The sequence below is a fragment of the Bubalus kerabau genome, chromosome 15 (genome assembly GCF_029407905.1).
Source record: "Bubalus kerabau isolate K-KA32 ecotype Philippines breed swamp buffalo chromosome 15, PCC_UOA_SB_1v2, whole genome shotgun sequence".
Lineage (NCBI taxonomy): Eukaryota > Metazoa > Chordata > Mammalia > Artiodactyla > Bovidae > Bubalus > Bubalus kerabau.
Window position 1 is genome coordinate 29,442,064 of NC_073638.1, and position 23,002 is coordinate 29,465,065.

The 23,002-nt window shown below is 51.2% G+C and overlaps 1 protein-coding gene and 1 long non-coding RNA gene across 3 annotated transcripts; one reads left to right on the forward strand and one right to left on the reverse strand.

Annotated features, from left to right (window-relative positions):
• Positions 1–2,876: 2,876 nt before the first annotated feature.
• On the reverse strand, positions 2,877–15,468 carry LOC129628788 (uncharacterized). Of its 2 annotated transcripts, none has more exons than XR_008702905.1 (3): positions 15,377–15,468; positions 14,231–14,330; positions 2,877–3,006 (listed from the first exon to the last, which is right to left on the reverse strand). It is a non-coding gene; the product is annotated as an uncharacterized LOC129628788 (long non-coding RNA). The 2 variants fall into 2 exon arrangements; XR_008702904.1 differs by lacking the exon at positions 2,877–3,006 and adding an exon at positions 9,780–9,921.
• Positions 10,361–21,911, forward strand: CXCR5 (C-X-C motif chemokine receptor 5). The gene is made up of 2 exons (XM_055548310.1): positions 10,361–11,123; positions 20,844–21,911. Exons 1-2 carry the CDS (start codon positions 11,067–11,069, stop codon positions 21,909–21,911), a joined length of 1,125 nt encoding a protein of 374 aa, XP_055404285.1. The 5' UTR covers positions 10,361–11,066.
• Positions 21,912–23,002: the final 1,091 nt, after the last annotated feature.

The window sequence follows — 23,002 nt, forward strand, 5'->3', positions numbered from 1 at the left end:
TGGACAAGAATTTGAGCAAATTCTAGGACACAGTGAAGGAGAGGGAAGCCTGGTGTGCTGCAGTTTCTGGGGTCGAAAAGAGTCAGACAGAACTTAGTGACTAAACAACAACAACAAGGTCCACTGGAAGTCAAATCTTCCGCCATCCTGGGCCCAGTTGATTCTAACCAGTTTTTGTCACGTCCTATTACTTTGGTCCGTCCAGTCAAGGCTATGGTTTTTCCAGTGGTCATGTATGGATGTGAGAGTTGGACTGTGAAGAAGGCTGAGCGCCGAAGAATTGATGCTTTTGAACTGTGGTGTTGGAGAAGACTCTTGAGAGTCCCTTGGACTGCAAGGAGATCCAACCAGTCCATTCTAAAGGAGATTGGTCCTGGGTGTTCTCTGGAAGGAATGATGCTAAAGCTGAAACTCCAGTACTTTGGCCACCTCATGCAAAGAGTTGACTCATTGGAAAAGACTCTGATGCTGGGAGGGATTGGGGGCAGGAGGAGAAGGGGACGACAGAGGATGAGGTGGCTGGATGGCATCACCAACTCGATGGACATGAGTTTGAGTGAACTCCAGGAGTTGGTGATGGACAGGGAGGCCTGGCGTGCTGTGATTCATGGGGTCGAAAAGAGTCGGACATGACTGAGCAACTGAACTAAACTGAACTGATGGCTAGGATATTCTTTTAAAGGTCGCACCCTGCCCCCTTCCCTCCAGTTTCACATGGAAGTTGTCAAGGCCAGTTTGGGTTCCTTCTGCCCTATCCCCAGGCACCTCCCCAGCCATTGTCTTTCCCCACTGCTCAGCCTGAGGAGCCCTCTCTTTGCTGCTGACCAGGGCTCAGGCTCCCTGGCCAATCTCCAGGACAGAGAATTCTACAGCTGTGCAGCCTTGGCCAATGTCCATTTTCTGGGCACTGCACTGATTCATAAGACTCAGTGACTTGTGGCTTTCTCTTCCCCACCCTAGACCCGATAAGGACAAAAAGCATTGTTTCTTTTCCGGCTCAGCCGTCAAGCACAGGGTGACTGCCCCTTTGCACAAGCTGAGCCTCTCTTCCACCGCTGCCTCCACAGCCTCCCTTTGGCATCTAGCCAGAAGCCCTGGAAGATCACAGGGCTGGATCAACCACTTAGGAAAAGAATTTCTCTGCCTGAAGCTGAACAACCGTAACAGCAACAGCTTACATTCCTTTAGTTTCTAGAAGTAGAATTTTAGATTCCAGAGGCTATTTACTCAATTATCGTGCATGTGTTCATCCATCGTTCATCAAACCTCTGTGGACTACAGACTCCACTGCCTTGTGTGCCTGGCACTGTGCTAGGTCATTATCTAGCAGGACCCTTGTGCGGATGTCTCTGCTACAAAGAGGAGTAAGGCAAATGCCCCGCCCCGCCCCACCCCACCTAAAAGAAACAGTTAGAAAAAAAGTCACTCTCACTTGGCTAAGTGGTCAATGACTTTATTGAACACTACTGTTTTCCTGTATTGATCATATATCTATCCTCACAATAAAATTTTGAGGTAGGTATTAGATCACTTCACCTGCAATGTGAGAGACACAGAAGACATGGGTTTGATCCCTGGGTCGGGAAGAGCCCCTGGAGAAGGACATGGCAACACACTCCAGTATTCTGACCTGAACAGAGGCCAGAATCCCATGGACAGAGGAACGTTGCAGGCTTCAGTCGATGGGGTCGCAGAGTCCACGATTGAGTGACTACGCACGTAAGATCACTTGCACAAGGGGAAGAAGACAGAGACTTTCCTAAGGTCACACAGCTACTGAGCCTGTGTTCTTTCTCCTGACCTTGCTGGCAGTCCCAGGATAAACACTGCAGGCTCAGTCCACAGAAAGACTCAGGGAAAGCCAACCCCCTGGGGCCCTACCCAGACTTCCCACCTCTCCTCCACTGGCCCCACTCTCATTCCCTCGCCATTCCTTCATTCAGTGAGTCAGTCAATCAGACAATTGTTGAGCACCTACCAGGTGCAAAGCTCTTTGGGGCAGTAGGGAAATGGCTCATAAAAGACTTAGTCACCAAAAACTCTCATAGCCTAATAGAAGAGTATACATAAATAATTATGATGCCAGGTGAAAAGTAAGAAATGTAGATAAAGGGCTAGATCAAGTTCAAGAAGGAAAAAATTGCTCTGATTTAGGAGAATCTTTGTGGAGAAGGGGCACTGAGATGGGCCTTGAGGATATTCAGTTTTGGGTCCAGCAGAGATACGGGGGAAGGACTGCTGAGATTAAAGGAAACACATTCAATAAAAGGTGGAGGCAGGAAGGGGTGGAGAAAGGAAGGGAAAAAACTATAGGAGTCTGTGTGGTTGGAAAATGATGTACCTGAAGGGGAATAATAGCAGGCTCGAGTTTTAGAAATAGACCGTGGGGGACTTCTCTGGTGGTCCACTGGTTAAGAATCTGTGCTTCCAATGCAGAGGGTGTGGATTTGATCTCCGGTAGGAAACCAGATCCCACATGGCATGTGGCATGCGCCCCACCTCTAGAAAAAAAGAAATAGACTGTGGACGTTCTCTAAATATTTACTACCTGAAAAATGGTACATTTGGGCCAGATTACAGAGACCAAAAATGCCAAATGACAGAATCTGGTGCTTGTTTTCTTGCTAATAGGGAGACATTACGGGATTTTCCCAGCATCCCCCTCTGATGGGTAAGGCCAGGTGTCTGCCCCATCTTGGCCTCTCCTAGCCTCCTCCTCAGCAGCTGGAACCACAGTGTCAGCAGCTCTGTCCCCCGCTGCTGTGTCATCGTTTACTCTCTTTTAAGTGCCTGGCCCACACCCAGCAGCCCCCACACAAAAGCCCAGAAGGCTTCCTTCCTGGGGCAGCAGGGCCGAGTCATTTGGAAACCTCTCTCTGATGAGCTCCGTGATCAAGGTGCTGATATGGCAGGTGGGTCTGCCTCACCGTGTCCCCAGTCTCAGAGGTGAATGTGGCGGTGAGTTTCGTTGGCCCATCACCTCCGCCTCGGCCCGGTTCACTTTCACTGCCGGAGACGGAGACAGAGAAGGTGTGATGTGGATGCCTTTGACGATGCCCGCTCAAGGTCCTGCTTCTCATTTCCTGCCTTCACCTTTCAAGGCTGCTCTGTCCTGCCCGCCCTATGCTGGGCCATCCCAGGCCAGGCCCCTCATCTACCCCCTTACTGACCACAGTTCCTTGCTCTAGCCTCACTGTAGAGGCTCTGAGGACGTGCAGGCGGAGAAAATGAACTTTTTGCCACTTTTCATCTCTAGAACAAGCAGGTTAACTGCTCCCCTGGGGGCCGGTTCATCTCTTGCTCCCTGGAGGGCAGAGCACTGGGTCTGGAGTCAGAAGAACTGACTGGGCTTCCTTTCCTACTGGATAGACTCAAGCAACTCATGAGACTGGCTGAGCCTGGGTTTTCTCAGGACATAAATATACTGTTGACACTATGTATAAATAGATAACTAATGAGAACCTACTGTATGGCTCAGGGAACTCTACTCAGTGCTCTGTGGTGACCTAAATGCAAAGGGGATCCAAAAAAGAGGGGATATATGTATATGTATAGCTGATTCACTTGGTCTTCCCTGGCGGCACAGGGGTAAAAGAATGTGCCTACAATGCAGGAGACAGCGGTTCAATCCTTGAGTCAGGAAGATCCCCTGGAGAGGAAAATGGCAACACATGCCAGTATTCTTCCCTGGGAAATCCTATGGATAGAGGAGCCTGGCAGGCTACAGTCCATGGGGGTCACAAGAGTCGGACATGACTTAGTAACTAAACCAACCACCACCGCCATAGCTGATTCACTTTGCCATACATTAAATACTAACACAACATCGTAAAGCAACTATACTCCAATAAAAATTAATTTAAAAATAAAAGTAAAATAAATAATTAAAAAGTAATTGAGGAAAAAAAAAAAAAAGAGTTGAAGAACTCCTGGCTGGTTTTCTCCATAAGTTTGAGATGAGGTCCTTCTGAGACAAAGCATGGGAAAGAACTTCATAAATTGTAAATTAATCTGGGAGTATTCTGATTGCCATTATTAGTTTGTGGAGACTGAGTTCACATTATTGTTCTCTTTCTGGGAATCTTGTTCCTTTCCTTCAGAGCACTTACAGACTCTTATAAGATACCATAACTACTGAGCAAATTGTTGGCTTGTTGACTGCCGACCTCCTCTCCAGAGTGTAAGTTACATGTGCAATGGGCAGAAATCATGTTTAGGGTTGTTTCTTTTTATCTTCCCAGTATCAGATGCAGTGCAAGCCTAAAGAATAATGATTTGAGGACCCATTACCCATCTTCCCGAGAGACACCTGGGAGGCTGGCCTGTCTTGCTCACTGCTTCCCCTTGGCATGTAGTAGATGATTAAGTGTTTTTTGGAAGTTGAAATGAACAAACCTCCTTAAATTCCATCTTCGTTGTGAAGTTCTGTTGCTGAAGAAGCTATCACGTTTCCCAGTTTCTCCATCTGTGATCCCAATGCCTAGAGAGGAGGCTCCCTGTGCCCCCTCAGAACCTACCTTCCCGGCCTCTTGTCCTCACATATCTTCCTCGGCTCCAGTCCAGACAAGCTGCCTACCATCCTCTCCCCAAGATATGCTTGTGCCTACCTGCAGACCACTGCTGGGGCTCAAGCATTCCCCATTCCCTTCCCTCAAAGTCCTGCCTAAACTTCCTTCCTTTCCAAGCCCCTTTGACAAGTGTGTGTGTGTGTGTGTGTGTGTGTGTGTGTGTGTTTTGGCTGCGCCAGGTCTTAATTGCAGCACACAAACTCTTAGTTGCAGTATGTGAGATCTAGTTCCCTGACCAGGGATCAAAGCCAGCACCGTCTGCTTTGGGAGCGCAGAGTCTTAGCCACTAGACCACCAAGGAAGTCAGAGTATGTGTGTTTAATAGCAGTTTGTACCTATGCAGGATTTCTGTTTGGAAAAAAAAGACATTTTACATATATGATATCATTCAAGATAAAAAGTAGCAAGATTGGCAGTGCAGGCACTTTATAAGCCTACAGGTTAGGAAGTTAGGCTCAGAGAAACTTTATTTGTAACTTCTATACCCAGGGATTGTACTTAACTTGTGGATCCATTAAAGCAATTTGGTGGAGTGAGTTCCACTGAAGAAAAAAAGGAACAAGGAGAGATAGACTAACAGACTGAGAGAGAAGCAGAGACAGAGGCAAGAGACCCAGATGGAGGTGGGGAGGAAGAAAGGAAGGGTAGAAAATATGAGTATGTCACACCAAGATTAAGAATAAGTAAAGAATAAGTAGTATTGGGAAAACGTGTGTGTGTGTGTACACATGCCAACAAGTCTGAGACATAAGACATATTTCATATGATGGGCCACGGGCAAAGTGCCTGGGTTACACAGTGTGCTGAAGGGTTACCCAGAAGGACTTAAGCTTCGCAAGTTCTTGTAGGGGCCGAGATGGTCAAGAGAGAGGCCAGAGATGGGAGCCATGACCTAAATTTCAGCAGTGCCAGCCTGGGGCCCAGGGATGCCAGCGCTCTGGGGGAAGCCATCTGTGGGTTGTGGTTCCTACTGTGTGAGGTGAGCTGTTCTAGAGAAGCCTCAGCCACGGCAGTGTTTGTGTGGAGAGGCTGAGAGCCGTGCTGGGTGGGTTGGGCTGTGTCAGGGCCAGCCATCTCCAGGTGCCAATGCCTTGTAGCCTAGGGCAGCAGTTCTCAAAGTGTGGTTCCCAGGCCGGCAACTTCAACATCACCTGGTCACTTGTTAAAAATTCGAATTCCCAGGTCCCATCCCAGACTTCGGGAATCAGAAAACCTGAGGGCGGGCCCAGCCATCTTTTTAACAAGCCTTCCCGGTGACTCTGAGGCAGAATGTTTAAGAACCACTTTCCTAAGGATGCCCTGTTAGGCATTCTGTATTTTATGTGTCTTGGAATATCTAGGCAGGTCTGGTCTAAAAGCAGCCTTGTTGGAAAATAGAAATGCTGGGCCTCCAGTCCAGGCCTTTTGCTACAAAACCTGGCTTTCTTTCCACAGTCTACACAGCACATTCACACACAGGACGTGTAAAGGAATACTGGGTATATACTTCCTACACTGTGTACCTTCCACGCTGCTGGATTTGGCCTGCACTGGGTTCAAATGCATGCATGTATGTTGCTTTGAAAATGTTCTCAAGTTACACATGTAGATGAGTGTGCAGACTTGGGTGCATTCTGGACAAGGTGCTCCCAGCACAGAGCCTGACTCCTACCTCCCTCCATCTTCACATCACCCCTCTGGATGGGGCTCAGCTGTGCTCAGCATGTAAGCACCTGATCCAGGCACCTGACTCCCTCTCTAACCCTGGCCACAGAGCCGGCCCCAGACCGAAGTTTCCCAGACACGCTCAAGGCCCCTATAACCTTGAGGCAACCTTGATGTACCTCCCCAGCACCTGCAGCTCATTTCCTCCCCGCAGGACTCCTACCTGTTACCTAATGAGAGAGGAGCTATGCGTGGGTGCTGGCTCCAGCGCTGAGAACCTTCACCACCCCACTTCCTGTGTTGATTTTTATTGTGCTTTTGGGTCACTGGTGACTGAGTGAGCTGTTAACACTCACAACTACTTCCCACTACTACCTGAAGCTCAGTTTCCACATGTGTGATAATGTGATAAAAATACCTAACACATAGACTGTTCAGAGGACCATAGGAAATGATGTGTGCGAACAGCTTAGCAGTTCATGACATACAGTAAGTATCTGATAAACAGCCCGTACATTTAGGCAGAATTTTCCCCTCAGATGGCCAGGTAAGTGCCTGTCATTTGCAAAACTGAATCTCTGAGAGAAGGTCGTGTGGTCTGGTGGAGAGACCCCTGGGTTTGGTTTCAGACATTACTCTTCCTGTACTCCTGAGGGAGGGGCTGAGGCTCTGTCTCCTCATACCTCCCCCACCGTAAAATATGGCCACGGGCGATGCCAATACCTGCACGGTGAGTTTTGAGGATTAAATAGAGTTAAATGTGAAAGTAAGGATAAACATTATTCAAACTGTGCGACTTTGTAGATTGGTAAATACTGGACCAAAGTTACTGTCCTATCCTAGACAGATACCCAACACTTCCTTGGGCTGATTCGCTAGATGGGGACCTGTGGAGCTTTGTTCTGAACAGCTGGGGGAGACCCAGAGAAAGAAGAGAACAAGATCTCAGTCCAGGTCAAACAGAGCCAGCATCCCGGGGTAGTGAAAGAACAGGGGAAAACCCCAACCCATTCCTTGCCCCCCAGACACTCTGCTGCACAACTTAACTTTTCTGTGGAATATAGGAAATGAACTCCAAGACAAGTGATGGAGTCTAATATCTGAAATAAAGAGAGGCAATTAATCCATGAACTATGAAGCAAAAATCACTGAGAAAAATCCACCTGAGCTGATATTAAGCCACCAGCTTGCCTAAGGCAGACACAAGTCTACTCTTGTCAGAACCATCAGCGGTTGTTTTGTTGAGAAGCCTGGAAAATAACACTGCCTTGGGTAGACTACCCATGGGTGGGGACTGGGATCCCACATGGAAGGAATATAAGCAAGTTGCATGCTGAAATAAAGTCTGGGCTGCCTTATCTGGAAATGTCTCCCTCACACGCCGGTGGAACTCCTGCCGTCTCCTCTTTAAAATCAAAGGGTCACAGGCTAGGCACTGCCCTCTCTATTCTAGGGGGCTTAGTCTGACTTTATCTGTTTGAAGATCATCTTTTCTCCTAGAGGCAGTTACTTTCTGAACCTTCTAAGGTAACGTTAGAACTCATAGTTAGCAGGTATTTATTCATTTAGGGCAAACCCAGCTGACTATCAAAGGTCAGTGACTGGGACAAGTGGGCCCTGGGCACCTGCAGTATCTCCCAGGATCTGGAGAGACGGGAAGGGCCATCTGAATGGCCCAAGATGCACGGTAAGTTAAGGGACTCGAGAGGAGTTCAGGAAACAGGCACAGCTTTCTCTTCTCCATAAAACCCAGGTCAGCCACTGAGAAGTTAGATGCGTTGCTGCCCACAGCATCATGGGGCAACCACAGCCATGGCCTGCCACCACATCTGAGGAGTCATCCCGAACCTCTTACCAAACCCCTCTTCTGAGCCTGTCATGCATCAAAGTAAATGGAAAACCGTGGGAAAAATAAGCGAGGAGAAGGCCACGAGAGCAATTCCTACCTTGTCCAGTGTACACTCCAACCTCCTCCATCTTCTTGCTGCTGCCGCGCCCCCCTCTGCCATACCATCACCATCATCACCACACCCATTGCATCTTGAGTAATTATTTCCACACACTTCTTCATGCGGTCCTCATTTTTCTCCCCCGCCCCCTACCTTGCACCCTCCCCTCTAGACACATCAGGTCACTCTATCCAACCTTCCAGAGTGTAGCTCATGTCCTTCTTCATCCCAGAAATCTTCCCTGACTTTTGAGAATGGTAGGTCTCTAATGGCATGAAACAAGGTTCTGTTTTTGGCATTGTTTTGTCAATATTTCCCATCAGGACTTGGATAGGCCCAAGGATAGCAGGCTTATCTAAGTTAGCATCATGTCAACAAAGGACTGAATCAGGGTTTCAAGTTTCCCTTTATAAGCTGAGATGATGGACTGTGTGTGCGTACTAAGTCGCTTCAGTCATGTCCAACTCTTTGTGACCCTATGGATTGGGGCTCGCCAGGCTCCTCATCCATGGGATTCTCCAGGCAATAATGCTGGAGTGGGTTGCCATGCCCTTCTCCAGGGGATCTTCCTGACCTAGGAATCGAACTGCATCTCCTGCGACTCCTGCTTTGCAGGTGGATTCTTTAGTGCTGAGCCAACAGGGAAGCCCAAGATGATGGACTAAAACCACTGAAATGAAATTTGTTAGTCATTTTGTCCAGGGGAATGGGAGCCCCCTAGAAAGGCCACTTTAATTGCAGTTATGTAAGTATGGCACAAGGAAACTTATCTTCCTGTATTTTGTCCTAGTGAGATTGTATCAAGACCATTAACCAGAAATCACACAGAGGTCAAAGAACAGATTGATAATGTCATCCTGTATTAAAACACGATCTCTTGAAAGGACCAAACTTCTCACCCTTGTTGATGTTTGACTAATACTGGGTGACCATCTGATGAGGACGTAGTGACAGGGAACGTGAATTTGCTGGGGGTGGGGGAGGGGAGAATGAGAATGGAATGGTTGCGCTTCCAAATTCCCTTCCTATTCCTACATGATTCTGTACTTGTGTGTGTGTTAGTCTCTCAGTTGTGTCTGACTCTTTGCAACCCCATGGACTGTAGCCCACCAGTCTGCTGTGACCATGGGATTCTCCAAGCAAGAATACTGGAGTAGGTTGCCAATTCCTTCTGCAGGGGATCGTCCCTGGCCCAGGGGTTGAAATGGGTCTCCCACACTGCAGGCAGATTCTTTACCAACTGAGCCACCAGGGAGATTCTGATCAGTTTCCTTAGAGTAGCACAAGCTAAATGGAATATATCAATCGACTGGAGGGACAGAGATATTGGGATGAGGGGCTGGAGGAATGAGAAGTACACAGAGAACACTGGAGCAACCTCCTCCTAATGGTTTCAGGAACGGAAATGCAGAAGAGGAACTCTGGCCCCTTGTCCTGAAATTCTTCCTCTTTCAAAAGCTGTTACTGAAGGCACTGAATGGAGATTGAGGCAAGAAAGACCTCAACATTAAATAGAGAGGCTGAAAACTCCTCAGGTTGTTGAATTCCAAGAAAGATGTATCTGTTGGGGATGGTGTGGGGGAGAGAAAAGGGGAAGGTGAATATGGAAGAAAAAGAGAAGGCAGACACTAGAACAAGTAGAATCCCAGCAAATGGCAATTTGGCTGGAAGGGGAGGATGAGGTGGGGCCAGAAAGAGCACGTCATGTGTAGGTGCCTCTGTGTGTGTTCTCACTGATTCTGTATCATTGTGGACCTTTCCTGGAAGAAAAAGCACAGAGGTGAGCCTTGGAGGAGAAGTTGATCCATGTCTACAAAGGAGCTTCTTAAAGGTAGGGATCCACAGAACCCTTCAACTGCCCTTCAACTCAGGGCAGAGTTGAGGGAAGGAAAAGGGTTCTGACAAGCCTGTAAGAGCAGCAGCCTGGTGCCTTAGAGAAAATACTGAATATGGAGTCAGGAAGCCTGGGTTTCAAGTCGTAGCTCTGCCACTGGTTACCTGTAGGTCCTAAGGAAGTCACTCTGCCTCTCTGAGCATCAGGGTCCTCCCGTGTAAAAGTCTACTCTAGCTGGGAAGTCTATGACATTTATCATTTATGTGCCAACCAAGTTCATTTATAGCTGGAACATCATTATTTTTGAGTCAGAAAATGACTCTTCTGTGGCTGTTTTTGTGCTTGGTGATTTGGGTAATTTCATTTTTGTCTGCCAGTAATATTTTAGTGTTGTTCCCTTTGAAAATTTCTAACCTATCTCTTTTGAACTGAGCTGGAAAGAGAAGGGTTTTTGCCCTTGCCTGGACAAAAGGATGATGGCAAATAGGGTGTCCCAGTCTGCCTTGGACTGAGGGGTTTCCCAGGACCAGGGACTTTCGGTCCCAGGCACACTGGAGGCTGGGTTGCCATAGTGGTGAGAAAGACTGGGGCTGGGAGGCAGCTTGGAGGAGGGGGCCTGCAAAAGCTCGCCTCCTGTTCCCTTTCTACGTGGAGTTTCCCACAAAGCACCCCCGACCAACCGGTGTGGTGGTTTTCATTACAAGGCATAACTAACTCCCTGTTGGGAGGCTGGTGGAGATACAGGGATGAGAAGCGAGGGGCAGCCTTCAGACCAGTCATAAGCCCCACCTGAGATAACTATTGCCAGGAAAGAAGCTGAAATGCTTGACTAGCACTGATGCTGTGGGGATTTTCCCTTTTTCTTCAAAAAAACAGAAAAGACCAAGTGGAAAAAAAAAAAAAAAAGTGATGAGTTGTGAGACAGGCCTTGGGCCCTACGCAGCCCCAGGAGACAGCGCGCAGTTCATTTGTTTAAATTTGCAGCTGACGGCTGCCACCTCGCTATAGGCACCGAGCGGAGAACCTCTCAAAATCAGACAGTGGCCAGTCGGCTGACATACTGCTACAACCATGAACTACCCCCTCACTCTGGACATGGACCTCATGAACTACAACCTGGAGGACCTGGTGAGTACAAACAGGTTGCCCAGGAATTCAAAATGCCCTGGGCCCGGGACCCAAGGGAAGATGGGATAGTCCCCTCCCACAGTGGATCGGCAGACTCTAGACAGGTTCCCTGGTCCCTGCCTTTTAAGGTTTGATTTCTCATTCCGTGGATGCAGCAAATAAATAGAGCTGATGCCTTACATAGACATCCTTTATTTGGAGGGGACTGGAAGGATGGGTTTAGGTCCTGCATCCTCCCTGGTGTGTTCTGGGACCTAGAACAAGTCACTTCGCCTCTCAACTCTTCAATAGGATCTCCTCTCCTCATCTCTTAGGGCTGGAATAAGGGGTGCGTGGGGAAGTGCGCTGGAGCCTTTCTTCATGTCCAGAGGCTGGCACTACAAGCTGGCCGATCAGTGTGTATTTAGCCAGCTCTTGCTATATGACTGTCATTGCGGCACGACACTCTCTCTTGGGTAAAGCTGAGAACCTGGTGTTGACCCTGAAATAGCTTATGGGCTAGCCAAGAAGTAAAAATGACTCACTGGAAGCTAGACAAGGATTATGTGCTCAAACCGAGGAGATGGTTGGCAAGGGAGAGGACCCCAGTGGGCTGGGGCAGGTGGTGCTGAGCTAATATCAAGTGCATGGAAGAATCTTGTGTTAATCCTAGAAATGTCTTAGAATATGTTGTGGTCTCCCTTTGAAGACTGGGCTCTCTAGAGACAAGGTATTCTTGGGTGGGCTGAAAAATACAGTCCCCAGCATCACTCTCTGCCATCCAACCATGCCTGTCCTGTGAAGCAGAGAAGCCCAGTTGGCTTGGTCATCACTGGGTCCCCGAAAGATGTATGTAGGGGACCACTCAACCAGAGACCGGAGGTGCCTGTGTGAGGGCAGTAGAGGATGGTTTGTAAGGATCTTTTGGACACTTCCTTGCGGCCTTTTCTCCCTTTCCCCCATGGCCAAGGACACTTCTAGGGGAAGAATTTCTCACTCAGTCTGGATTGGATCATGAAAGGTCCAAACCCTTTCTCCTCTACCCTCCAGCTCTCCTGGCCCTAAACTCACCCTGAGATGATCCCTGATTCCCTCTCGCTCCCCTGACTGGAGTCTATACTGTAACTCCATCAACCGTGTTCCCACACGTGCTTGGAAAGTTCTGCCTCTCACTTGCCTAGACCCCAAGACTTGGAAGTATACGTAGAACATGGGGAGGTGGGGGAAGGGCTAATTACCCAAAGTCTGGCTTCTCAGATCCTAACCCCCAGATAAAAGCAGAGTCAGAACCATCAGTCTGATCAGACCTGCTGCTTAATTTGTGGGACCTGATGCAACCCGAACATGTAGGTCTCCTATTAAGAGACCTGAGGCAACCTAAATGTGTAGGGATCCTATTAAGAATTTCAAGACAGTGACAAGAGAGCACCAAGCCAAGCATGGGGCACTTCTAAGTGCTGGGTGCTGCGTGACTGTCCTGGTAGCACACCCATAAAGCTGGCCCTGAGTCCAATCAGGCTAAAACCCCACAGCCCTGACGAGGCACTGTGCTCTCGCCCTGGCCCCCAGCTCTGGCCCCTGCCTTCCCTGATTAGGTTACAGGGCATCTTCCTTTGCCTGCAGCTTCAAGCTGACCACGAGCCCTGACCCAGTTGGATATCACAGTAACCAACTCAAGACCTGGCTGGTTCTGGCTTCTGAGAAACCTCAAGAGTTCCCCTAACAGCACGCCTCACTCCACTGCGTGACCTACTAGAGACAGGTGGTGGCAGGGGGCAGGGGGACAGTGGGGCACGTCCCACATACCAAAGAAAACCCACAGGCCGGGGAGAGAAACCGTTGACTCACTTCATGTCATACCTCAATTGGGTGGTCTCGGGCCAGGGAACCCAGTGGGCCTGAACCACCCCATCCCCATCAGAGTCAGGCCAGGAGCCAGGAATCCCAGGACTGCCCAGGCCCTGGACTCGTCGCTTCATCCCACCTATGCTCACCTCCTATATATTCACCTCCTATATATTAGGGCTGTTGTCTCCTCAGAAGCACAGACCCTCTCTCCACCCCCACCCCTCACAACAGGACCTTGAGCAGTTTCGACAGCCTCCCCCACAGCGTCTCCCCGCACAGGAGCCCTGGGACGGCAGAGCGGCAGAAGAGGCTTGCACGCACATGCTTCTTACCAAGTGTGTGCTGATTCGTGCTATTCTGCTGGGGGTCTCAGCTCCCCATCTCTCTCTGGAGTTAGTCTGGTTTCTATTCTGTTTCCTGTTCCCTTCCTTCTCCTTGTCCAAATCAAGTATCAGTTCAGCTTCCCATAACACTGAGTTCTAGACTCCAATGCTGGGTTAAGATCGGTGCAGGGAGAGGGGGCTCTTGGCCATAAACCAAGTGTTGGCCATCCCGTCTTCCCTCCCTCTTCTTGCATCTATTTTAAACATCTATCAACTGTTTTAAATGTGCATTTTCTTGAGATGGATTGCTAATTGCCATGAATGGAGGATCCAAACGGAAGACATCTAGACGGCTAGGTGCCAGAAACAAGTAGCCAGGTCCCTGGGGTGGGCACGCCAGGGACCCATCCTGCTGGGAAGGCAGATCTAGGCAGACCAGGAAAAACCTCTGTTTACAGGAAGCTGGACCTGAAAGCATGGAGCCTCCTCTAGAACTAGGACCTGAGGCACCTCCAGGGGCCGGTCATAAGCTGCATCTCCAGCCCCACCCAGCACACCAGCCATAGAGTAGGGGGAGCCTGGCCCAGCCCCAGGGCCTGGATTCCCCGACCCCTCCCCAGGGATGACCCCCACAAACTATGACTTCAGCGTGATCAGAGCATCACAGGATGCAAAGGCCGTTCACACGCACTGTCCCATTTCATCAAGGAGGTGTCAAGAAGAGGAACCAAAACCAGCTCAGGCTGTTTCTGGGGTTTACCTTGGGGGAGGGGAGGCTCACCCCCCTCCCAAACCAATCAGAAATTCCCAGAGGAACCCCAGTGGAAGGGGCCCCACCTGGAGGTGATTGGTAGGGTCCGATAAGGGAGAGACCCAGGGCCAGCCTGGGGAGGGGTCGGTGTGGGAGCAAACCTGGACTCAGGCACACAGACCACAGTCTCCATCAGGAATTCTCACCTTCAGTGATGAAGCAGACTGTGGCTGATCCACTCCTCTGGCAGACTGGCTGAAAAAATGGCCCTGAACTCGTGCTGACAATCAGGACATAAGGATGAGTCTTCTTTCAGGAAGGATGGGACAAAATGTTTCCAATCAGTACTAGCTCGGGATGTGGTATCATACACACCCAAGTGACATGTCCACCTGTCCCTTGCACAGTGTGGCTCTGTCCCCAAAGTGTACATTGATTTGGGGTACCAAGGGGGACCCACTGAAGCCTAGAGACTCAGTGCAGAGGTAGGGGTAGCTTAAAGTCTCCACCCAGAACCACACCCAGAGTAGTGTCTTGTTCCTCATGGCCAAAACCCTTGGGTGGAGATGGAAGAGTAGCCTGGCAGGTCACTCTTGAAGGCTAGGGGTGGGGAAAGGGGGGGAGATGTGACAAATGGCAAGCCAGAGTCTCAGATGGTCTTTAGGGAGTGTGGGCCCTCTAAAGGAAGAGGGGATACAGACCTCCACCCTTGCCCCTCAGCCCAGCCTCCATCCTCAAGACACACCCCCAGCCCCGGCATCCCTCAAGCCACTGAAAGCCAGAATAAGAGACACCCTGGCTGGCCCCGATCACGGCTCCCGACTCTGGATTGGGAACGTCCAGCCAGGGACATAAAAGGAGATGGAGCCTGTGTGTGCTCCCCGCGCCTCTTGCAGTCTGTATGACTCAGGCCCCTGGAGCCCTGGACTTGGGCCTGGATGAGCCAAGCCCTCAGCAGCCCTGCCCCCTTCCTGGGGGCTGAGAAGCAAAGTTAGGCTGAGCCATTCCCTCCCTGCAGGCCAGACACTGGAGAAGCAATGGCTCCCAAGCAAATGAAGATAAGGCTGAGAACCAGCTCAGGGCAGGGCATGACAGCCCAAGATGTGGAGCATCTGGGAGCTGTGAGCAAGGCGCATCTGAGAGCAGCGCCCAGCCTCCTTTCCAGGGCAGGAATGCCTTCCACACACTTGGCCTCAAATATTCCTCTTCCTCCCAAGTGCCCCAACTCATTGTTGGATAGCTAGAACCTGTTAGAAGGCTCTTTCTCCTTTGACTGAAACACCCCTGACCCCAACCTCAGCCCATTCCTCCTGGTCTACCCTCTAGAATCTCACACAATAAGTCCATCCTACCCTCTCGCCAAGGGCGCTCTTTACAGTCCTTGAAGGACCCAGCTGTCTTTGACTCAAGTCTTCTCTTCCCTGGATGCCACAGCCAGCGACCTGGAAGCTTCCTCCCAGGGCGGGGATTTCCGGGCCCCTTAACCAATGGCCACCCTGGTCCAGCCCAAAGGAACTGGGCTGGTGGCAGCTGCCCACCTACAGGTTTCTGTTCACCTAGATAAGGTAACGGAGCCCTCCTGGCAGCCACGTCACTCTGTTGACTCATCTGAAGCTTGCTGTCAACAAACTCTCGGGTCTTTTTTCTCGTAAACAGTTAAGTCGGGTCTTCCCTCATCTGTCCCTGAAGAGTTAAAGTTTGAAACCCCATCTCGGTCTCTACATTTTTCCTGATCAATTCCATCTGGTCAGTTTGGGCCTATAGTTCTGGATTGTAGAGAACTCTGCATCATCTGAAAATGTCCCCCAGCTGTGTCACCCAGGACAGGGCTGAGTGAAAACAAGGAAAGGATCCAGGGCAGACCCCTGGGGAGGGTCCGAGACACCCCCCTGCCCACCTGCTGACACAGAGACCCATCAGCAAACGTTTGTGAGCTTCACATAGGCCAGGGAAGGGCAGCAAGGTAGCCTCATTATTTAAAGAAGTCAGATGGGGCCTGGGGGCCTTAACTATCCAGGGAGAGGCCTGGGTCCTACAGGGGATCCAGAAGAAGGAAAGAAAGGGGGAGCAGGGGAGGAAGAGTAACAGTTGCAATCCCAAGCATTTAAAAAAATTTTTGTATTGATTCATTTTTTATTGTGCTGGGTCTTCATTGCTGCATGGGCTTTCTCTAGTTGCAGTAAGTGGGGGCTACTCTATAGTTGAGGTGCGAGGACTTCTCATTGCGGTGGCTTCTCTCATTGCAGAGCATGGGCTCTAGTGCCCTTGAGCTCCAGTAGTTGCGGCTCGTGGGCTCAGTAGTTGTGGCCCACGGGTTTCCTTGCCCTGCAGCCTGTGGGATCTTCCGGGACCAGAGATTGAACCCATGTCCCCTGCACTGGCAGGTGGATGCTTACCCAGTGGACCACCAGGCAAGTCTGGAACCCCAAGCACTGCAATCCCATCCTCCCTTCTCCTGGCACCGCAATACCAGGACACAGAATGTTCTAGCCCCCACTCCTGCCCCTCCCCAGTGGTCATAGCAATTTTCTACCTAGATTCCTGGCTCTTTGCTTGGCTTCATCCCCGTCACTGTGTTTTCTTGCCTCCTCTGAGGCCTGGTCCCCAGCCTTTGTTGGGCTACTATCCACTGGGTACCTGCTCACGTTACATGCGGTCATGGCCCCACCTGGCTCATGTCTGAGGCTATTCAGGGTACACACTGCTGTCAGAGTGTGTGTGCCTGAGGGCTGTGGGTTCCTGAAACTTGTCATAGCAAAGAATGAGGCCATATCACCCACAATGAACTCCCTCTGGGTGTGAGTCTTGAGGGGCCCTTCCGTGCCCCGTTCCCATGACATTCAGGATCCCTGATTTCTGATTTCCCGCTGGGCCAGAGTCAGCCTTGTGTGATTACCTCTCTCCATGATTTGGGGAAGGGTGAGGGTGCCGGATCCCCTGGCTGTGGGAAATGGTTTAACACGTGCCACTCCCGGACCCCAAAAACCGTCTGTTTGACACCTCCTGCTGGGCGGTATCGCAGCCTCTCAGCACTCCTCAAACCAGCTTCCTCCATCTTCTCCTCTCTGCCTGAGCGTTCTGCTGAACAACCGCCTCTCGGCAAGAAGGAAGAGACAGCCCCCCACTCCCCTAACTCCCCTACCCCCATGTGTGCGTGCTAAGTCGCTTCAGTCGGACCCTTCGTGACCCCATGGGCTGAAGCCCACCAGGCTCCTTTGTCCATGGGATTCTCCAGGCAAGAATACTGGAGTGGGTTGCCATGCCCTCCTCTAGGGGATCAAATCCAGGTCTCTTACATCTCCTGCATTGGCAGGCGGATTCTTTACCACTAGCGCCACCTGGGAAGCCCCCCCCCCCAACCCCCCACCCCAGCCATCCTTCTCTAAACCTAGTTCAGGAGATGGGGCCTCTGGGGTCCAAGGGACACGTCTCTCTGTGTTGACTTTAACCCATCAACCTAGATGCTTTAGCCAGCAGGTCTTGAGTGGTCCTGGGCCAGGTAGGCTGGCTACACTGAAGCCCTCCGCTGGGCAGTGGGACCGCCAGGCTCCCACCACGAGGTAGATGGAGTCCAGCCCAGTCCCACTGACTGCCAAACCCTGCACCTCTGCTTCTGTCTCCATTGCTTTGTTCTGTATGAAGACAGCTCATCTCACTGCTTTCTCCTTAACTCCTGCTGAATTTCAGGATGAATCAAAGGGTTGTAGTCAATGATGATGTTGGAAATAGCTCCCAGTATGGATAGAGAACTCGATAGGCTTGAGGCTGTCAAGAACTTTGGAAGGAGGCAAGACCTGAAGAAGGGTAAGGAGGAGTGTCTGAGTCTCTGCTGGGGCACAGAGAGGAACTGCCTTGAAGTCCTGGAATATGAGGGTCTCTGGTCTTCTTTCGAAACTGCTCTCTGAAGCCCATCCAGCATGTGCAGAATACATGGCCTTGTAAGGGGGACACAGAAGGCCTGCCTCCAGGAGTTCGCCCTGTACTGAGGCCATGAACATCCCGGCCTGAGTGATGTAATAAAGGACTTGTGACAAAAGAAGAGAGAATGGTCTGGGATGGCCCTAAAGTTTGTTCCACTTTTCCCATAAGATAGTACAGAAAAACCTGAACAAACTTTTAAGCCAACCCAGTAATTCCAAACAGAAGAGTTAGGAAGGACATAGGAAGGTGGGATTGAGTGGGGCATTGAAAAAAGCATAGGAACAGGTAAGCTTTTGCAAGAAAAGACTCCTCAGCAAAAGGAAGAATTTTAGAGACAGGACTATATTGGAGTGATGGGGGCAGGCAGTCAGGAGGACGATGAACCTGGAGAGGAATAAAGCTGTGAAGAGGAAGAGATAAGGTTTGAAAGGTCAGGGAAATTTACATTTTGCAGCAATGCAAAGGTCCTGTAGGGGAGTTTGGACCTCACCCCACTTCCCACGTGCCCCTAGCAGTAAAGAACCTGCCTGCCAATGCAGAAGACACGAGACGCAGTTTCGATCCCTGGGTCGAGAAGATCCCTTGGAGGAGGGCATGGAAATCCACTCCAGTATTCTTGCCTGGAGAATCCCAGGGACAGAGAAGCCTGGAGGGCTACCGTCCAGAGGGTCACAAAGAGTCAGACATGACTAAAGTGACTTGGCACACTGGCACTACGAGCTTATGGCTTTTGAATGAAAGCAAAAGCATATTCTTAAACAAAATCTAGTATGTGAAATGCTACATGAGACAAGGGTGTCCTGGTTTCAAGGAGACTCTCTCCTTGCCCTCCACCCCATCCCTGGTAAAACCTGCAAAGAAAGTCATGGACTCATCCCCTATGGGATGCCCTCCAATTAGTTCTGAAATTGAGTGAGGTAAGGTAAACATCTCTCCCTAAGAGAACATACAGATAAACCTCATCTGGTTTTGAGCGCTGCGTTGTAGTCCGCTGTGTGAATGCACGGAGGTTGGCATCTTCCAAACTTCTATTGAGGAACTTGATCCCAAACATGACTTTTTCTTATTATTTGCTTTGCTATTAAATAAGACTAACACATTTTAAATCAACTATTCTCCAATAAATTTTTTAAGTATTAAATTTATAAGAAAATCACTGCTTAGAGGTAACAGGGAACAGTAAAAGATTTTAAGCAGGACACTGATGTAATGAGGTTCGTGGGTTGGAAAATTCATCCTGCCCTCTGTGTAGGAGCTGGACAAGAGTGGAGAAGTTAGTGGGAATGGGACTGTGGGGAGACAGTGGACCTGAGCATGAGCGTGAAGAAGGGCTAGAGCTTTGGTAGAGGATGCTGAGGTCCGGGCAAGCCTATGGCTCTGCCGCTAAACTTATGTATCCCCCCAACCCCTTCTTCCAGAACCACCTGCCCCAGGAACCAGAAGGAAAGACCCAGGCTGGGGAATGGGTCTTCCCACCATTGAGAGCGAGTGGATGAGCCCCAGCTGGGGTCCTGGCTCGCAGTGCAGCCACGCCCGCTTGCTCTCTTCCCGGGGTTCATCATTTCTAGAAATGACCTTTTTGAGCCCACATAAGTTGGTTATAAGTGGTTTTGAAATGCCGTGGAGGGGGGTCTGGTTAGGGGAGGGGTAGGAAGAACAGAGCTGGGAAGTGAGGAGGAGCAGGTGCAGGGGGACAGCTGTGAGTGAAAGGTATGAAAACAGGCACCCTGCCTTCCTTTGCGGTTTGCTCAGTAAACAACCTGAGTGCTGGCAGGGCGGGAGGGGGAGGGAGGGGGGAGGAGTGAGCTTCCGGAAACAGAGTGGGCACACTTCACTTGGAGCCCTCCCCAGTCCCCCACCACCATCACCCCTGCTGCAGGTATCCACCCCCACTCCCCACCACCACCCCTGTGCCTCCCTTACTTCCTCCTATCGCTCTCCTCTGCCTCTGGGCCCTCTGCTTCCCAAGTGGGAAGGGCGCAGAGTAGCAGGCAGGGCAGCCCAGGCATTGCCGTGTATTGGTGGAAGTTACATCAACATGGGTTCAAGCAGACCCGCTCTCTAGCAAGACATCAGTGAAACAGATATTACATACCTGAGCTTGTTGTGCACGTTAAACAAAACAAGAGGCTCCCACAACAATTTCAGTTATAAGGAAGGCACTCAGGAAAAAAGGGACAAAATGAGAGGAAGCCAACAGCCCATATCAGCATTCAGCCTTTCAGCAGGATCCTGGGCTTTAGTAGGGCTTCCCAGGTGGCTCAGTGTAAAGAACCCACCTGCCAATGCAGGAGCCACAGGAGATGCAGGTTCCATCCCTGGGTCAGGAAGATCCCCTGGAGAAGGAAATGGCAACCCACTCCAGCATTCTTGCCTGGGAAATCCCATGGACAGAGGAGCCTGGCGGGCTACAGTCCACGGGGTCACAAAGAGTCGGACACGACTGAGTGATTGAGCACACATGCACGCAGGCTTTAGTGCCCTCTGTCCTGTCCAGAACTGGAACTCCTTATCCCAACCAGATTCATTCCCCAAACGGAAGTCCTGATCCTAGCCCCCCGAGCCTGCAGCCTTCCACACCTGAGGACTCAGAAATGAGAAATGACTTACAGGTGCACAGCCCTCCAGAGTTCATATTCCCACGTCACGTTCCCCTCTTTAGTCTTTGTTTTACGGATGAAAACTGAAGTTGGAAAAGGCAAAGTGATTTGTTGGAGGAATATGAAGGGAAACTGGGATTTGATCTGTGGGCGGCCTGGAGGCACAGGGACAAGAGCAGTTAGCTTGCAGGGTTGGCGGGAGAGGGGAACAGGATAACTCTACCAGGGAGTCAGGATCCCTCTCTGAGAGGAAAGACTGGTTCTCAGTTTCTGCTCTCCTGTCTCCTTGTCCTTGAAGTACAAGGAATTAGGGAGCTACAATGACAGTACGGAGACCCCCATAAAGGAAAACCATCTCTGCCTCACCGTCGAGGGGCCTCTGCTGACCTCCTTCAAGGCCGTGTTCATGCCTGTGGCCTATGGCCTCATCTTCCTCCTCGGTATGATGGGCAACATTCTGGTCCTGGTGATCCTGGAGCGTCACCGGCAGACACGCAGCTCCACTGAGACCTTCCTGTTTCACCTGGCGGTGGCAGACCTTCTCCTGGTCTTCATCCTGCCCTTCGCCGTGGCCGAGAGCTCCGTGGGCTGGGTCCTGGGCACCTTCCTCTGCAAAACCGTGATTTCTCTGCACAAGATCAACTTCTACTGCAGCAGCCTGCTCCTGGCCTGCATCGCCGTGGACCGCTACCTGGCCATCGTCCACGCTGTCCACGCCTACCGCCACCGCCGCCTCCTCTCCATCCATATCACCTGTGCGACCATCTGGCTGGCCGGCTTCTTCTTTGCCTTGCCGGAGATCCTCTTCGCCAAGGTCAGTGAACCCCATTACAATGACTCCCTGCCGCACTGCACCTTCTCCCAGGAGAACCAAGCCGAAACCAACGCCTGGTTCACCTCTCGCTTTCTCTACCACATCGGAGGATTCCTGCTGCCGATGCTGGTGATGGCTTGGTGCTACGTCGGGGTGGTGCACAGGCTGTGCCAGGCCCAGCGGCGCCCTCAGCGGCAGAAGGCGGTCAGGGTGGCCATCCTGGTGACAAGCGTCTTCTTTCTCTGCTGGTCACCCTACCAAATTGTGATCTTCCTGGACACCCTAGCGAGGCTGAAGATGCTGGGCAGCAGCTGTGAGCTGGACGGCTATCTCTCCATGGCCATCACCATGAGCGAGTTTCTGGGCCTGGCCCACTGCTGCCTCAACCCCATGCTCTATACCTTTGCTGGCGTGAAATTCCGCAGTGACCTGTCACGGCTCCTGACCAAGCTGGGCTGCCCCGGCCCTGCCTCCCTTTGCCAGTTCTTCCCCAGCTGGCGCAAGAGCAGCCTCTCAGAGTCAGAGAATGCCACCTCCCTCACCACCTTCTAGGTCCCAGCCCCCTCCCCTTTGTTTCAGCTTTCCTTGGGGCAGGCAGTGACGCTGGCATCGCAGGAGCTGGGATCCTAAGAGCTTGCCTTGGCCAGTATCCTCATACGGGGCAGCTGGCGGAACCAACCCCTCCTTCCAGGACATCCTTGCCAGCTCTTCTCCCAGCCTCACATCTAGGCTGGGGTCCGGGGAGGGGACAGGATCCCAAAGGCAGAGCCAAGGATACCTGTGCCCTCGGGCTGAGGACCATACTGCCTTCTCTCATCTAAGCCACCCAGAGCTCGAGGAACAACTTTTACTTCTGCCCCTGCCAATAGGGAAAGTCATTCCCCTTCCAGAACATGGTCTGTCATCTTATGGACCACATACCTCCACAACCGCCCGCATCTCCTCCCACCTCACCTGCCAAAAGAAACTAGAAGCTGAGCACCATGGGTCGGATGGAGGTTAAAGCCAAAGAAAGGTCAGCTGGCAACAGAGCATGTGTGGCCTTGACATGTCTAGGTGACTAAGAAGCCCAGACATTCTTTCAGGTCACCAGCCCTGCGGTGTTATGACCAGGCGGAAAGCTCAGGCCAACCCGGTCCACGTGGCTGCCTGGCTCTGCTGAAAATGGTGCTGGGCCAGCCCCACATCACTGGGCCCTGGGAGGTCTACCGACTCAGGGCAGACTCCAGGCACCCTCGGAGACAAGCCAGCGTCCTAGAGAAGACGTGAGGGCAGCCGAGAGGAGCCCAACCAAGGAAAGGAAAGATTCTCCTTCTCCAGTTCCAAGGAGGCACACGTCTTCACCAAAGCCAGCTGTCTTCTCTGCCCAGGACAGAGAGCTCCCAGTATGATCCAGGGCCCTGGTGGGTGTGGGAGCTGATGGGGAAAGAGATAGATGCGTTCCCCCCACCCCTCTCCCCGCAAACTATACTGCCAGGGAAACCCCTGGAGCCGCAGAAAGAATCCAACCACAGCAGAGGGGGCACTTAGCCAAGAGTCGGTGGAGCGAGACCTCCTGAGGAGACAGATCTAAAGAGTTCCTGGGGGTTATCTCATCCAGCCCCCTGCCTGCAGGCCGGGCCATCTTTCTGGGCCTCAGTGAG

Bases quoted from the DNA above. Each gene is read 5' to 3' on its own strand.
- CXCR5 (XM_055548310.1), top strand. From the start codon at position 11,067: ATGAACTACCCCCTCACTCTGGACATGGACCTCATGAACTACAACCTG. The intron at 11,124-20,843 runs GTGAGTACAAAC...TTGTCCTTGAAG, and splicing joins ACTACAACCTGGAGGACCTG to TACAAGGAATTAGGGAGCTA.